This window comes from Anabrus simplex, chromosome 2 (genome assembly GCF_040414725.1).
Source record: "Anabrus simplex isolate iqAnaSimp1 chromosome 2, ASM4041472v1, whole genome shotgun sequence".
Taxonomy (NCBI): Eukaryota; Metazoa; Arthropoda; class Insecta; order Orthoptera; family Tettigoniidae; genus Anabrus; species Anabrus simplex.
In genome coordinates this window covers 584,033,449-584,051,924 of record NC_090266.1, presented here as the reverse complement: position 1 = coordinate 584,051,924, position 18,476 = coordinate 584,033,449, and the positions used below count along the sequence as shown (strand labels likewise).

The window sequence follows — 18,476 nt, the reverse complement described above, 5'->3', positions numbered from 1 at the left end:
AGTAGTATTGTTATTTAGATACCTTTTATTTATTTTAACGTATAGAGGAAATTTGCCTTATGACATCATTCCACGTTTAATAAAAGCGAAAAGTACTTACTTCATTCATGCATTATGGTTTTACTTAGAGTTAGAATTTTCTTATCATGGGACTTATTATACATGGAGTAGCCACGATAGCGCTGACATATGGATTTATCTGTTACAAATTCTATCATCTACGGAGTAACCTAACGTAGATAACCGTTAACAGGCTAGTCATTGTTACAGTGGCTAACGAATATCAACATGCGTGTAGATTATGGCCACTGAACATCTCTGTTACCTCTACTGAAATGCGTAGAATAACCGCAATACCAAAATAATGAGAGAACAGATCATGCCTTTAAAAAGCAACGTTACCACTAACATATTGACAGGTGGTATTCTCTCTTACAACTGATTTAAATATCTCAAATTAGTTTAGTTTAAATTATCATTTCCGACAAATCGTCATAGAGACAGTTAATGGGGTAAATATATAACATCACACTGGGAGGTATTGAGAAATTCCCGCCTTCATTCAATACGACACATGATCGCGAACACGCTGAGAGGTCATTGTTTCACGGTGCACTTAGCTACCGATAGGAGTAACAGGCGTATTGACATGATAGAATTTCAACCAGCTAGCAAGCAAGGACTAATCTTAGATCGCACAATACGCTTTGGTCGCACATTGGCCAGGCCGAATAGGTGGACGCGCAGAAGTGGATTTACCAGCCAACCGTAAACTACCATAAAGACAAATATCACCTAGACAACATCTCTGTCCATGGAATCATGATCGGAGCCGGAGGCACCATCCCTAAACTTCCTGTACAGCTATGGGATTCTGTCGGGCTCAACCAGACGCGACTTCACGACATCGCTATCGCCGCAATACGAGGTTCAGTAACCATACTCTGCAATCATCTATATAATATTTGAAGAACCATACATTATGTCATAATCCAAATTTATTCCGGAGCCTTGTGATTGTTATTTCTATCTGGCACACTAGCAAACTCACCAATAACTTAGAAGACAAAGTACTGTGCAGTCGACATACTTTGTCCTTGTGACAGGAAGTTGTATTAATTAATGAAATAATTATTCGGATTTCGTGTATCAACGCCGAGCAAATACGGCACATTATGATACACAGGGTAACCATCCTCCCACTCTTATTGTTAATTAGTTTAATTTACTCAACAGTAAGAAAAATGCCTTCACTGTATACTTAGGAACCTTTTATTAAATTCATGATTTTTAGTTATTTAATTATCACTATCAAAGATGAACGGCTTAGTATTTACCACACCTACTCCAAAGCTACACTTAGTTTTATTTCCAGAGATATCATCACCCCAGTTTAATTGTCCCGAGTGTGAGATCTGTAGAGAAACAATGACTGACACCTGTGGGAAATTATCTTTACACCCTTTCCGTGGTATTAAGATATAGGCCTATTGTAAACAGCGTTAAATATTCACGTTAGTGGGATTCAAGCTAATGTGGTTCGCGAGGTGATATATATGAGGAAGTCTGACACTTCATTGTTACTCAGTGGTATTTTAGGGCTATTTTTTGCATATGTACGTAGGTTTTCATTGTCCCTTTGTAACTATAACAGCACCGCATATCTCTGAAATTGAGGAATATTTTGGCATTTGAATGTGAATACTTTCCCACTTGTACGAAAATTGCTTTGATTGAGTAACGTATGAAATTTGTGTGTATCATGATTATTGTAGAATCAAATTTCTATTATTCACCTTGCACAATATGTACTACAGTGAAAGAATTGTCATAACGGACATTTCGAGAGAACATGAGTGTCATGATCAGAGAGAAACCTGAAATGTTCTCTGTGAAAGACTGCAACGTAACGGAGGTTCAATCCTACTGTCAAAAATAAGCAGCCTCTTATTTCAAATCGAGGAAATATCCAGGGTAGTACTTTTCTTACGGCTCCGGTCGTTAGCTAACCAGTACCAGCAGCAATAATGCTAAATACCTCACAATAGTGGGTACAGCAATATTAGTCACAGATAGGACATCCCAACTTTGTTGTCCCACAGTACTGGCCACTACATAAATCTTGCAATTAATAAACAACACGAAGTAAAACGCAGAGTCCTTCGAAGGTTCTTGAAGGTGCTCCAACAGGGCTACGTCATACCTGAATAATGAATATTCTTCTTCCCGTAAAAGGAAACACACTGTTATAAATTAAGCAAATAAAAACTCATTGCAGAGAAGAAATTACTTTACAAAAGAAAATATTTAAAAATCCTCCTTATCAATACAAATCAACTCATCTATTAGATGAAGCGAAGTATAAACATGTTTCAGCCTAATCTCAAGGACATCTTCAGTAGCAGAACAGTAATTACATAATACACAAACAAATTAAAAATCGTAATGAAGTAAAGTGACAATGATCATGATTAGTGAATTAAAACATATTGAGGTATAAAGTCCTCTCGTCTAATAGATCGTTCTTAAATTGTCAATTAAAACTGCTGACTGTTAAATTGAAGACACTGTGTTGAGGAGTGTAGTGAGACCGTCAATACTATGGGTTAAAACGTGTGTATCATCTGTTCTGCTACTGAAGATGGCCTTGAGATTAGGCTGAAACATGTTTAGACTTTGCTTCATCTAATAGATGAGTTGATTTGTATTGATAAGGAGGATTTTAAATATTTTCTCTTGTAAAGTGATAACCTTCAATACGGAATGAGATTTATAACTTGCAATGAGAAGAAATTAAGTCGACAAGAAGAGAAAACATGAGATATTTATGTCTTGGGAGATAAATTAAACCTGATAAATAATGGTGATAGAAATCTATTTCAATACGTCCTTCTTAGACGTCGACGAAAGTGATGACATTTCACAAACGTTAATAACATTGATTGAGTAATCTCCAGGCAATTTCGAGATACAGTTTATGCGACAGGAAGTTCATGCGGTAAAAAATTTAGGTCATCTCACTTTACTTTTACAATCCCGTATATCATAACGAAGAGTAAATTATAAAATACAGAATATGTAAAAAATATTGAATCAATAACAATAGTAAAGTTATATTTTCATAAAACAATTCTAACGATATTTTGCTAATTTCACCAAATTGAAGGCAGCTTTTTCATTGAAGATTACTCGTCAAAGAGGGAAATATTCGTGTCTTGGGAGATAAATGAAAACTGACGTTACTTCTTTTGTTTCTAGCGGTAAAACGTCGCACTAACACACGGAAAGGTTTTTCGGCGAACCAAGGATAGGACAGGGCTAGGATTTGGAAGGAAATAACAAAGAGCTTAATTAAGACACAGCCCAGTACTTTCTTAGAATGAAGACGGAAAACCATGGAAAACCCAACATCTCTCGAATACAAGCACATAGCTACGTCACCCGAATAGAGCAGCCAACTCGCTCGGTTCATCTTACATGTTGAGCTGCATTTCAATAATATATAGACCGAGCTAGTTGGCCGTGCGGTTAGGAGCGCACAGCTGTGAGCTCGCATCCGGGAGATAGTGGGTTCGAATCCCACTGTCGGCAGCCCTGAAGATGGATTTCCGTGATTTACCATTTTCACACCAGGCAAATGCTGGGGCTGTACCTTAATTAAGGCTACGGCCGCTTCCTTCCCATACCTAGGCCTTTCCTGTCCCATCGTCGCCATAAGACCTATCTGTGTCGGAGCGACGTAAAGCAAGTAGGAAAAATATCTATATATAGATCTCAGAAACTTTATATTTTCAAAATTACTTTCAACATCCTGTGTTCAATTTAGTAGCAATCTCTAGGAGTGAGGTAAGAGAATGTAGTTGCCGTATGAAATGCATTTCTTTGTATTCTACTAACATACGGGAGTTATTTGTTCTTTTGCGTTCAACGGACAATATATAGGACATGACTCACTCTGAATCAGGTCCACCAAATAGTAAGACTTTTACACAATTACCCAGGTGGCTCTCTGTGATATAATGAACATGAGAGAAAGAACAAATTACACTCAAGCAAGAAAACTATCGTAAACTCCAAGAAGGACACCATTCAAGCATTTTCCTGAAGTCTTTATTGGAGACCACTGAAAAACTGTCAGAAAGTGGCAAAGTGAACATATATATTAGCCATCTTAACTAGGAAATGACCGAGCTCGATAGCTGCAGTCGCTTAAGTGCGGCCAGTATCCAGTATTCGGGAGATAGTAGGTTCGAACCCCACTGTCGGCAGCCCTGAAAATGGTTTTCCGTGGTTTCCCATTTTCACACCAGGCAAATGCTGGAACTGTACCTTAATTAAGGCCACGGCCGCTTCCTTCCCACTCCTAGCCCTTTCCTATCCCATCGTCGCCGTAAAACCTATCTGTGTCGGAGCGACGTAAAACAACTAGCAAAAAAACTAGGAAATGCTTGAATGAAGCTATCATGTTTTTTGAAATAGAGTTTTTCTGATATTACCATTTTACACTCGAGTTTTAGGTTATTATAGGGGAGTTTACGTTTTCTTGACCAATTTGCCCACTTTTGAACCCCCTGATGACATGTTGAAGACATTGTCCTTTACATATCCAGTACCTTTTCACAAAACAATACGAGAATTGCTGCTTTTGTAACTATTAGAAATATTGTCCTGTTCTTACAAACTAGAATTATTTTCAAGTTAATTTAAGTAAAATCAAAAAGGAATGAAGGAACACTCTAGTTTTGCTCCCCGCATAATTTACGTTGTTTAATAATAGCATATACAACATGAAAAAATACTAAAAGTAATCACTGAAAAATATCATATGCCTTACCTCCTTTGACTTCACACACTAGACTGACATCGTTTCCCTCGTTGTATGGCTCTATAAGCTGCGTCCTGTCACGGCGCTTGGCGTCATAAATCACTAAACGTTCGGGTGGCACTGAAACAGGAAACAGGGCGAACGTTCATGTACGACCCTTTGACAGGTTTATTGAGAAACTGATATCACAAAGGAGAAATTTGAGTGATATAAAGTATACAAAATTCTAAAACATGCCTCATACTCTGATCTCCTCTTATGATCAAGTCATAGTGCAATAATTTGAAAAACATTGGTAATAACACCCCTCACATGAGATTGAAACCGAGTAGTTTTACCGAAGAGCCTATAAAAGGAAAAATACGGAATCACATGAGCCATGAAAAACTTAACAATTTATTCTAAATCCAAGCGTCGTCTTAAAACGTGGTTTATTACTCAAATCTACAATAGAAAGACCAGTAACGGAATTTAAACCCACTCTAACATACCAGGATATTCATTCCTCCTGAAGTATAAAATATATTAATTCTTGAATATATTACCCTCCATGTGCATGTATATATTCCTTTAATTAGTAATTTCATCACGTGCAGATTAGAACACAGAGAACAAAAAATCATGAGTTCTGAAACAAGAAAAATATGTATGAAGCAATGATTTATTCAGTTGAAATATATATCGATTACCATGTGTAATTCTACAGACCACACACTGCTGATTTTTCTTTTAGTACCTCTAGAAACGGTAGTCAACTGAAATCTGAATTAAGTAAAATTTTCTGACGTCGTTACCCGTCAGAAATATTTCAGTTTGTTGAATTTTGTAGACAATGTTTTTATTTTATTTACCAATACAGAATTTCTTATAAATCTGGATGGAGCGATTGACATCCCTTCTAATAATAAAGACTTTTGTTATAATATAATTGAGGCTGTTTTAACTCTCATAAACCCGCAAAGATATTTATTAAATTATATAGGTTTAAAAATGCACTCAGTTAAATAGGTAACTGAGATTCAAGCCGCAATCTTATAATACGGGCCCCAACTCACTTGAGTCTTTCTAAGGATGGTACTTAAAGTCACAGACAACTAAACGTAGGACGAGAAAGAACACATTCAACATTTGTGTCAGTAAACTACGTAATTAGGTAAGTGACATCGGAATTTACGACAGGGCATTTACTTTGGCGGCTAAAAATTAACTGGAAATAACAGAATCAGTCCACAAATGAAATGCAGATTTAATCTTATAAATGAGCTCACTCATCTTAGTGCCAAGAAAGAAACGGTTCCCCTCCTCAACAATTCAAAGAGTTCGAGAAGGTAACGAAAGTTTACAACCTTTATCACAGATATCGGATTGAAAACCGAAAGCTGAAAATTATTTCTGAGTTTCACAGTACACAGTCTATCAACAATTAAATAACGTCAGTGAAATGCATATTGCATTAAATGTTATGCACTGGTCTTAAATAAAGTTTTCGACCGTAAGTTTGTTCCTATTGGTACGGTAACCTTACTGGTATTCTGGTAACTTGAAAATAAGTCTCGTGTGCATTTTATAGTGATCTTGATATTCTCCTTTTCGATTGAAGAAAGTACTTTACTCTCCGATGTGTTTGTAAGAAATATAAGATTTGAAGATAATAACCGTCTCCCATCATCTCGGAAACCACAGTTCCGTGAGAGGGTATTGTTTACTTTTATTTTTTCTCATGTTTGATACTTGCAGTATACAAAAATTCAAATAATACAGCATAAGTATAAAACACAAAGAAATCACAAACGATGAAGTGTTCGGAAAACATCATAAATCAGTTTGAACACTGAGATGATCTAGGAATTGAACAGAGAAAGAATGGCCTGAAATGAATGCTAGAAACAAATTGTTAATAAATGGAACTTAAAAGAAAACAGTTGACTCCTCGGACATCCGAATAGAGGTCCATCGGATACCCCGCAAACGTGACCCACCCCCATAAAGTGAGGGTCACCATACTTGTCATCCTAAGTCCCTGCATACCACGTGCGATATCTCAAATGAATACTCTTATATTATATTATCAAAACATGCAATTTAAAGAGAATATGACTGTTCAATATTTATATGCTACAAGCATAATCTACGTACCTAATAGCTGTAGATTTCAACGAAGTTATATTGACTAGGTTACCTTAGGCACAATTTCATCACTAACTAGCATGTATCAATTCTTACTTCTATCAATTTATTTCTCCACATAGCCTTAATAATGTTCAGTAATTTAGCCATTCTTTCTGGGTGCATCTATTCTCTGTCCAATAACTTTACAACGGTATACAACTGTGTTTCATTATCAATGTTCTTCCTATCCTCCTCATCCAAAAAATTCTCTCTGATTTCCCGTGTCCTTAAACAATACTTTATGTCTCCATCCCATTTCCTTAGAACATGATAAACGTGTGTTATCATCCCTATTCTGTCTGTACGCAGTGATTGTAAGTACCACTGATGCACGGCTTACATGTGGTGAAGCGGCGATCCAATGATATCTGCTTGAAATGAAACAGTCGTGAGTTGATGTGAGCAGTTTCGATAGCGTTTGTTACACATGTGCAAAGGTGAGTAATTATAATAACATTTGTGTCAGTAAACTACAGAGTTGGGTAAATGATAACGTAAAACTTTGCTTTGTTACTTAAGTTGAGAGAGTTCAAAAATCATTGTGGCTTTTATTCGTTACTAACGCATTAAACAGGCTACTTCTAAAATGTATCATCCCGCCATTTTGAGCGTCATGCGTCCAGTTCGTCATGCAGTTGGAAGGAAACTGTACGCGTGAACTGCCCAGTGAGAGCCACATTGATTCCCTTCAGAATAAAGGAAGTAGATGCGATTTGAATGAGGCACTTGGTCCCAGAGAATTTATGGTTATTTAAATCTTCTCTGAATATTTCTTCAACAGAGCAACAAAGACTCGACTCAGCAAAGTTATCTCATACATAGTTCGGATCATTACAAAAGGCTGAAATGTTAGCACCATTGTTACGACGGTGAAATGTTATGGATGACAACTGAGATATATCTCAATACAGATAAAACGATCACTTCCTTTCTATCCATACAAGACTGTCTCCTACAGTGCATGATTATAAACTTCTAGCTACCAATGTTAATTTAGAGCGTATACTGATCATTGCGTTTCCTACTATGAGTCCATCACCAGTGGTTCACTATATTTTGGATGAGACTCCTCCATATTCAGTCTATTATAACTTTAAAATGAAATATTATGAAAATAGGAAATATTTTCTTGAAGTTATAGTTAATGTAATGTTAACTACAATATTTTTTGGCAGCCTCTACGTTTTTCTTTAAGGATACGGTTAGGCGATACTAAATATTCTCGGTTGTTTGTAAAAGAAACTGCAGAGCTCGTGTACTTTTTTCACTAAAACTGATTAACTTATGAGAAAATCTCGAGAAAATATGATTTTTTAATTTCATATTTTTACAATTTGCTTTACCTCGGTCCGACACAGATACGTCCTATGGCAGCGTTTGAATAAGAAAGAGTTTGGATTGGCAAGGAAGACAGTGATCAGAGGACGGCATTCTAGACCAAATTAATGTAGTGGAGTTTTTAATGAGTTATTTCCGAGAAAAGCTAGTTTGTTTTATGGAGAAATTAGCTGGAAAGAAAAGGAAATGTGGCAATATGCGAGTGATTTGATGGAAAATAATCGTAGAGAAATGCGACGAATTGAGGAGGTTTCTCTTGATGTACACAGTGGAGTCAGTGAAAGCGACTCAAGGGATTCAGCTCAAAAACTTCTGCCGATCGCAAGTGAAGTTCTATCTCAGAGTTCGAAAGTAGAATATGACTCCCCGGAACCTAGTGATTCTACGAGTCCATCGCCATGCAAATCGTCCTGTTGTAGTTATGTTCCTAGTCCCGTAAAAGTGTGCGAGAAAACATGGGTATGGTGTACAAGAGGAAGGCTGTATAATTCTGGCTTAACTAAGGTGGTAAAAAGTGATAATCGTTTTTGACACGGAGCGATATCTTTACTTGTGGAGGAAGCAGTTGGAAAATACGAGTACGTCGACAAATCAATTGAACATAAAACAATTATTTATGAAGAGCTCTATTCCCGTTTCCAGGAGGCAAGAAGGGTAAAGTGATGAAGATTTACGGTTGTGGAATTTGCAAATAGCACGTGAACTATCTGTCGAAAAAAGTGATTTCTCCACCTTATGCCTAGATCAGCCGTTTCATGAAACAACACAGTATTGGGAGTAGGAACATTGCGAAATTTGTATCCTGTTCGCAAGCTCAGGACGGAGAAAAAAAGAATAAGTTTGCAGAAGAATTTCTGGAGAGAGCACGAGAGTGATTACTCCAATACACCCCGTCCTGTATTTACAGCACTGATAAAAGCTGGTTCGAGCACGAAATGCTATCGAAAATGACTCTATCTTTAGTAGGTGAGAAACACACACACACACACACACACACACACACACACACACACACACACACACACACACACACACACACACGATAACCCAATCGGTTAGTTCACTCACACATTCATACCCCATATTGCCAACAATCAGTACGGATGGTTCTTTTTTCCCTAAATTATTTATTGCACTGCAAGGAGCCGACCGGAACCTTCAGGCCTCTGGTTTCAGAAAGGTTTAAAGCAGATAACATCATTCTCTCTGTTATAAAATCAGGAAAATTGGGGAAAACAGAACTGGAAACATGGTTTAGAGAAGACTTGATCCCGAACTCTGAGGGCAATTGTGGCCTGCTTTTTGATTCGTTGACCACAACAACTCGTCTAGAAGACATCCTTACACGCAAAACAATAGAACTGAATCAGATTCCTCCTGGTATCATGGACATAATTCAACAGTTGGACAAATTCTTCTTCTGGCCGTGGAAAGCTTTACACTGCCGATTAATAGGAATTCTAACTACTCCTAATGACGTTAAAGTTGAGGTTCACCGCAAAGACACAATCCTTAAATTGCAGTCTTTCATACATTTTCAGTTATCATCTCCACGATTTAGGGATATGATAACATATTAATTGTTTGCAACGAATTAAACAAGAGAGCAACCTCCCGAGGTCGTAATGCCTGCTATATATTGTTTGTAGAAGAAGAAAAAAAGTGTGAAGAACAGTGCAACAATGAATTTCTAATTCGTTGTGCATGGTGTACAGAAGATTTGTGTTATCATCATGCAATTTATACTAGTCATTTCTGCTATACTTTCTTGAGTGACTGACAAGTGAGTGAAACAACACAGCTTCAGAGCGAGTCGAGAGACTGAATTCATAAACGGCCCGCCATACCACAACACCGAGCTGGGTTAGGGATGTACAGCTGCGTCACCCTTCATGCTTGCGTACCAGGATTCGAGTTACTATTTCGGAGCCTTGCATTTCAATCTGGAAGCCGATTCTCCGCTCGCTATCCCCTTAGAGTACTACAATTGTGTCAAAAATCAGGATAGGTTTCGACCTGTCTAAAGGTCTTGCCTGTTATTTTCCCTGTGAGTATTTCAGACGGTAGAGCGCTGGACGTCAGAACTCATGTTGGAAGTTAATTCCTGGCTCACTCCGGTGGGGTCTGAAAGTGTTCAAATATACCAGCCATGCGTTGGTAGTTTTACTGTCACATAAAGGAACTCCTGTGGGGAAGACTTCTGGCACCTCAGTGTTTCAGAAGGTTTGTTAGTGGGGCATTAAATTAAGAGTGAAGAAGGAAGGCAACAGAGTCAGAGTTTAACAAGGCAGTGTGTTCTTAGTTGAGATCACAGGTGCTTTACAGAAAGGAGGGAAGTTCTACTCTTATTGTCTGTTGCACGAACTGCGCTGTACGGAGGCGAAAACTGTATAGATTCCAGAAATCTCGTACATATGACGGCCAAGAGGCTGATTGCTTGTAAAAATTAGTAGCAAGAGCAACTGCCGAATATTTGCAAGGAGGATTTGGAAAGCTAAGTTTGGAACGAATATGTTCCAGTGCGAATAAGCTGCATTCGGTTGTGCGGTCATAGGAAAGGAATGAAATGGGATATATTATTTGCAAGAACAATCTACTTGACCTTGGGAAAATGTTACAATACATTCACGATGATTTCAAAAGGATGTCTAGCCGAGAATGTAAATACATGCTCGGACTCACCCGGAGGGACGATGTTTGATTCTCCTGACAGGAAGTTAAAAATTGCACGAAAGTGACCTCGACGTTTGCACAGGCACACAGTCCTGAGATTCACTCAGCCTACATCAGGTTAACTTATTGAAGGAAAATATATACTATTCTACTTAGTGCCGAGGTCACGAATAACAGAAGAAGCACAAGATGGACATCGCCATAGAATCTGCTTACGACAAGGCCTAAACTAAGTCATCAAGTAGGAATGAAGGCCGGCCGATATATTGAACAAAAGGAATATAGTGTATTTGCGATATAAGTACAAACATATTTTTCTGTTTTTAATGGCAGGGCCATGAATATTTATGAAGTCAAAATAATGTCCTATGTCAAAGTTAAAACGTTGAAAAATTGATGCTTTTAGTTTAGGTTTAAGGATGAATGACTTACGGTTTTGCTGACTTACATTACAATATTTTCTAGTCTGAAAACGTTCGCTTCTTGTAAGTAGAAAGTTTTCATACAACTTATGCAATGCATACGTCCTGATGTTTCCGTGAAGTGATGTGTACAGATGTATTGCAGTGAAGTACATAGACTTGCTTCTTACACATTACGTATGCATACAGCCTGAATCATGGTACGGCGGATCGTATAAGCCGAGGGCTAAACGAAGCTCACAAACATGATACTCTCCTTCAAGCTCCTCCATCGGAAAAACCATTCGCTAAATTTAAAACAACCATATTTTACGAACCGCGGATATTCATTCCTACCTTCCCCAAGGTTATATGTGCTTACCTCTCAAACACCATATATACATTCATCCCTATCTTCTGTAAAGTTACCTCCCGAACACACCGTGTAAGTGTGTGAAAGCTCCACGTCGAAGGAAATTAATTGGATAAGGAACATCATCTTAAGGCGACACTCTGGAGATAAAAATATATTTTTACCTAATGCATGGATTTTTACGAAACTCCTTTCTGCTATGTACGTATTTGTCGTACGACGGATATTAGGTAGGTAGTAACGCAGACTTTTATGTAGTTGGCATTTCCACAGAGTTTCGTGACAAGGAAAAAGAAACTCAATTATTTCAATTTCAGTCATAAAAATTTAAAAAATGACGAATATATCGATTTTTATCTGAGGAGTGTCGCCTTAAATTTATTTCTGAGCAAAACGTAGCTGGGATTTAGCAAATGACGTTGGGTACTTCTAACAGACAATGTAAACTTATTGACAAGAAGAAATCGTTTTTAAAGGAAATAATCAGGGGGGGGGGGATAACAGATGAACTCTTATTTTGTGACTAGTATTCTATTATTTCTTCAAAAGGGAATTTGCAATGGATTGCATGTTACTTCAGGAATTTATACGAAGTAACATGGATCTATTCACACGTTTATTACGACATATTAAAATGATATTTTCATACGAAGCGCGTGACAGTAACGTGAAATATGATGAAGCTGAACAAAGTCGAGAAAGAATGATGACGATTTCCGAATTTATTGTACGATAGGCCTACAGTTCCTGGTCCGAAGATGTGCGAAATTCTCCTTGGTTTTCAGGTTGCATATTGTACCTCTAAACACTGGCGTGGTGCTCTGACATTGATAACACCTCCCTTAATATCTGACCTATCGAAAAGAGTAAAATGGCTTTTCTAGTTTCTCCCGTTGCCCACCCTGAAGTTATATGCACATCATGACCACGGGACTTCGACTAAAAATCCAATTTTTCGTAATCATCTGCGTTACTATCCGTCGTACGACAAATACGTACATAGCAGAAAGGAACGGAAATATGATATTATTAAACGTGCGTTGTATACAGTGTTTTGATAGACCTAATGTTAACGAAATTACTTGAGAATTATCTTCCTACAAATACCAATTCCATGTGATTACCATGACATCATATGCATGTGATAACACAATCCTGAGTGAATGGAATTGAAACACGTAGTTTGGTCAAATATGGTCAGCAGTTTTCCACTTTTAGGAATATACAAACAGCCATAAAACCAGACAAACAGGCAAACACTAAAGGGAAATGTTCTACTCATGTTACCTCGGTGGTCAGATACATTAGGCGGGGGCCATTTCAAAGCCCAGAGAAATGTGATGCCTCCTCTGATTTTTTCCTGCTATGGATCCTCGATGTAACTGTAGGTCTGCGAGGGTGTTCATTCACTGGGTGCAGAGCATGAAGCCTGTAGAAAATAGTAATTTTCTCCGCCATTTGAAGGGTAAGCGAAATTATGTACATTTCAAAATGTATTTAAGACGAAGAGGCGTTTCATACATAGTCTACAGATTTTCAATATTGTTTAGGGGATACCGTGATGGACAGAGGTGGAAGAACGTGCGGGCCTGAGTGGCTCTATCTAAGACAGTCAAAAGGTTAATAAAAACCTTTAAACCGGGCGGGTTGGCCGTGCGCGTAGAGGCGCGCGGCTGTGAGCTTGCATCCGGGAGATAGTAGGTTCGAATCCCAGTATCGGCAGCCCTGAAGATGGTTTTCCGTGGTTTCCCATTTTCACACCAGGCAAATGCTGTGGATGTACCTTAATTAAGGCCACTGCCGCTTCCTTCCAACTCCTAGTTCTTTCCTATCCCATCGTCGCCATAAGACCTATCTGTGTCGGTGCGACGTAAAGCCCCTAGCAAAAAAATACCACACCTTTAAAATTAGCGTTATATTTCTTTTCTAGGTTACCTTTCGGTATTTTTCAAAGACAAACTTTATAATTCAGGTACAAAAGTTCATAAGATAGGGTAAAAATTTTAGAATATCGATTAACAACAACCTTGAGCTTGAAGCTCCCTAATAGATTTTCCATGAGCGCTGCGGCTCCTTCAAACAAACTGTCAAGGAGACGAACCTCCCAATTTCTTTTACAGAGTATTCAATATATACAATGTTTCAAGAACCTGTTTGCTCCACAAAATTATCTAGGAGACTACCCTCCAAACATTATACCATACTGGCCTTCCAAAGGCACCATTTAACCATTACAGAGAAGGATCGTCTTTGCTCTATTAAAATTTTACACTTGGAAACCTGGTTCCAGGAAAGTCTAGGCCCATCAAAGGCACAACCTACATTTTACAATTTAAACAGTATTCACTGCCTTAGACGATCAACAGTCTAACCTCTTAACATAAAAGAATGAAGTAGAATTTTACAGGGGTATCACATACCCATTCCACCGGGCCTTTGCGGAAAACAACAGGTTAAATTTACTGGCCAAAAAATAAAAATGATATGGCGGGGGACACTTGCACTCCTTGAAATCTTCAATTAAAAGATTAAAACATTATTTGGGCTCTTGGACCGAAGTTACAGATGCTAAGACTAAACTACCGAGGTGACTAGATAAGGAGAACATTTAATTTACAAAGATTTTAAACTGAAATAGGTTACAAAACCACAGTCACCTCAAAATCAAGTTCATCGGGAAAGCGGGAGTGTAGCACTCTCTCTATTCCCTGACTTCGGCTGAGTTCCATTGATTTGTTTGAAAGTTACATTTTAGAAAATTAAGGATACATTAGTAGAGATTGGAAACCTTCCCCTCGAGATAGCTTTCAAAAACTATCACTTAAATATGACTGCCATTACCTCGAGCTGCTGCTGGATTACTCGGCGATGGACGAGGCTCCCCGCCACCTTTATTAACACACACACTAGACTGGAGCGATGAATAAGACCACCTGGTCTAAACATGTGCCAACTTTGATACCTCATAGGAAGGTTCTAGAGAGCCCTGGGCTAATTCCCGACACACCCCCAATTCTTATTGGGCAATAGATACTAGATAGACGTAATTGGTTGAAAAATAAATATACAAAACTTTCTATTGGCCAGCATCCAAAGTTGGCGGGAAGAGATAGAAGTGTTGTCAACTTTAATATACAAAAAAAAACCAATTCAGTTTAGTAAACCTTAAAATAACAAAATACTTTGCAATATTAATAGTCCCTCTTCACACCAGAGGGCATAACATAAGCTTTTTGGTAGAGACATCTGTAGAGAAAAGCTCAAACTTCTTGCGCTAGTAGCTGCAAGTTTTAGTTTTAAGATGGCATTTTCCAAGGCGCTTCATTTAATTGAATGGGGCTGGTGTACCTCCTGGTACAAACATAATCAATAGTATAAGAGAAAATTTAGGAAACTCTCCTGGTCTTCCCATAGACTCCCAGTCTCTTCTGTGATTTTTAAATGATATGCATATCAAAACCTCCTCCTGGATGAGTAGACTCTAAATATGAAGTTCGTCCGAGATATAGTCAATAGTGTAAGAGAAAATAGCAAAGATACCTTCTTGTCTTCGAATAAACCCCCAATCTTTTGAGTGATTTTTAAATTATACGCATATCAAAACCTGCTCCTGGATGAGTAGTCTCTAAATGTTAAGTTTGGTTGTGGTATATTTAATAGTGTTACAGAAAATTTTAAAAAAGACTCTTCTGGTCTTCCTAGATGAGTGGACACTAGATGTGAAGTTTGGCCGAGATATAACCAATAGTGTAAGAGAAAATTGATAGACCTCTACTGGTCTTCCTTTAAACCCCCAGTCTATTTAGTGATTTCTAAATGATACCCATACTGAATCCTCCTCTTGGATGAGTAAACACTAAATATGAAGTTTGACGAGATATAGTCAATTGTGTTAACAGAAAATGGAAAAAAAATATTCTTATCATCAAATAAACCCCTAGTCTATTGAGGGATTTTTAAATGAAATGCATATCGTAACCTGCTCCTGGATGAGTAGACTCTAAATGTTAAGTTTGGTCGAGATATATTTAATAGTGCAAGCGAAAATTTTAAAAACTCTTCTGGTCTTCCAACAAACCCCCAGTCTGTTCAGTGATTTTAAATGATATTTATATTCTGACCTGCTCTCAGATGATTAGACACTAGATATGAAGTTTGGTCGTGATAGTGATGGTAGAACAAACAAACAGACAGGCAAACAGGCAGGAGAGCTAAAATCTACTGATACGATCTTGAATTAAACTGAAACGGATACATATATCAAAATATGGCGAAATAAATGATATTACAGGCAGCGGACCACCTGAAATCTTATTTATAATATTATTTTATTTTTGAATCTGATGAGATACATGTCCTTCTCCTTGGCTGAATGGTCACCGTCAAGTCTTTCATTTCATAGGGTCCTGTGCTCGATGTCAGACCGAGTCCGTGTTTTAACTGCGTCTGGTAAATTTCCGTGACTCTGGGACTGATGTTTGTGCTTGTCTCATCCCATTCCTCTCCATGTGCACCCAACACAGCACAATACCAACCACCTACCGAGCTCGATAGCTGCAGTCGCTTAAGTGCGGCCAGTATCCAGTATTCGGGAGATAGTGGGTACGAACCCCACTGTCGGCAGCCCTGAATATGGTTTTCCGTGGTTCCCTATTTTCACACCACGCAAATGCTGGGGTTGTACGTTAATTAAGGCCACGGCCATTTCCTTTCCACTCCTAGACCATTCCTGTCCCATCGTCGCCATAAGCCCTATCTGTGACGTTGCGACGTACAGCAACTTGTAAAAAGTACCAACCACCACAGAAACACGTAATAGTGAATTCTACATCACTCCACATAGATCTTGTGTCAGGAAGCACATCCGGCAGTGAAACATGGCAAAATCCACATGCTATACAAAATCAGCCCCCGTAATCAAATCAGGGGTTGGTAAAAGAGGTGAAATTAAACAAGCAAAAGAAAAATTTGATGATAAATATAAATAGACTTGCAAGAATATTATGCCCCGTGGTCTAGGGGTAGCGTGCCTGCCTCTCGCCCGGACGCTTCGGGTTCGATTCCCGGCCAGGTTAGGGATTTTTCTCTCGACCTGAGGGCTGGTTCGAGGTCTACTCAGCCTACGTGATTAGAATTGAGGAGCTATCTGACGGTGAGATGGCGGCCCCGGTCTCGAAAGCCCAAAATAACGGCCAAGGAGATGCGTCGTGCTGACCACACGACCCCTCGAAATCTGCAGGCCTACTGGCTGAGCATCGGTCACCGGGCAAGCCAAGGCCCTTTCAAGAGCGTTAAGTGCCGTGGGTTTTTTTGCGAGAATATCATAGCAGTTAATTTACGCGAGGATCCCAGGCACTACACAAATGTAGTGTACGCTTCACCTCGGTTTGCTCTTTGAAAAGGATGCTAAACATATTATTTCAGCGTTGCATATTGCTTTCTCACATTTTCTTTTCACTCCTTGGTATTACTATGTGAATTTAAAGCAAAATCGCTCTCGGGCACTAAAGAAAGTGCTAACACTCCTCGCAGCGGGAACTAAGTATATACGCACTTGAACCCGCCTTCATTTTGGACAGCTCTTCACAATAGACTTAGATATTTCACTTTTTTGTTTGAGAGAAGTTTTACAGTAAACTGCTTTGTCACTCTCCATTAAACTTATTGCAAATGACAATGAGAAATTGCAGCATAGGGCAAAGGGAGAAATGAACAGAAGGGTGCAAGTGAATTCAAGTCGCAGGAAAGGCTTTTGTTGGAACACTTCCATGTTTTTTGAGATGGGCTTCGTTTTCCTTTCATCCAACTTTTAAAGCCATCATTCTTCACATGTGTTTGCCGGTGCTAACGGAGACTGATCGCTTCTTTGCTTTGGGCATTATTTTTACCTGTCATTGAAAGAAATATAATTTTAAGTTTCATATTCAGTACCGCTCGCCAATTATGTGTTTATTCATAAATGGGATTTTTAAAAATAAAAATTTAGGTGTGCTATGTAACGGGCCAGCCTCATATGAGAAGATCTAAATCCAGAATGGGATATTCCTCCTTAGGTTTATAACATACTAACTGTAACTGTAATATTAACCGAGCTCGATAGCTGCAGTCGCTTAAGTGCGGCCAGTATCCAGTATTCGGGAGATAGTAGGTTCGAACCCCACTGTCGGCAGCCCTGAAAATGGTTTTGCGTGGTTTCCCCATTTTCACACCAGGCAAATGCTGGGGCTGTACCTTAATTAAGGCCACGGCTGCTTCCTTCCCACTCCTAGCCCTTCCCTGCCCCATCGTCGCCATAAGACCTATCTGTGCCGGTGCGACGTAAAGCAACTAGCAAAAAAAAAACCGTAATATTATTCTCTTTACGTTTCACAGACAACTTTTATGTTTTCATTGTAAACACCGAGGTGCCAGATCTTTTTACCATAGCAGTTCCTTTGCGTGGCGGTAAATACACTGACACGAGAGTTGTGTATTTTCACAATATTAAATACCATCCACGGTATCCGGGATTGAACAGCAATCGATAATCTTATAGTGTGATGATAATGATGACGACGATAACGATGATGATAATGATGATGAAAATATGATAAGAAGAATAACGGAACTAGTAGTATATTTTACCGAGCTAGTTGGTCGTGCAGTTAGGGGCACGCAGCTCTGATTTCCTCTCAATTAAGGTTATCCACCAGTCGAA

At 38.6% G+C, this 18,476-nt stretch overlaps 1 protein-coding gene across 1 annotated transcript in view; it reads right to left on the bottom strand.

The window, feature by feature from the left end:
• Nucleotides 1-18,476, bottom strand: part of LOC136862934 (neural cell adhesion molecule 2) — a 485,522-nt gene that overhangs the window by 329,667 nt on the left and 137,379 nt on the right. The window contains exon 3 of the mRNA XM_067139223.2: nt 4,835-4,945. Coding sequence (XP_066995324.2) covers nt 4,835-4,945 — 111 coding nt within the window. The remainder of the gene's footprint in view (nt 1-4,834; nt 4,946-18,476) is intronic.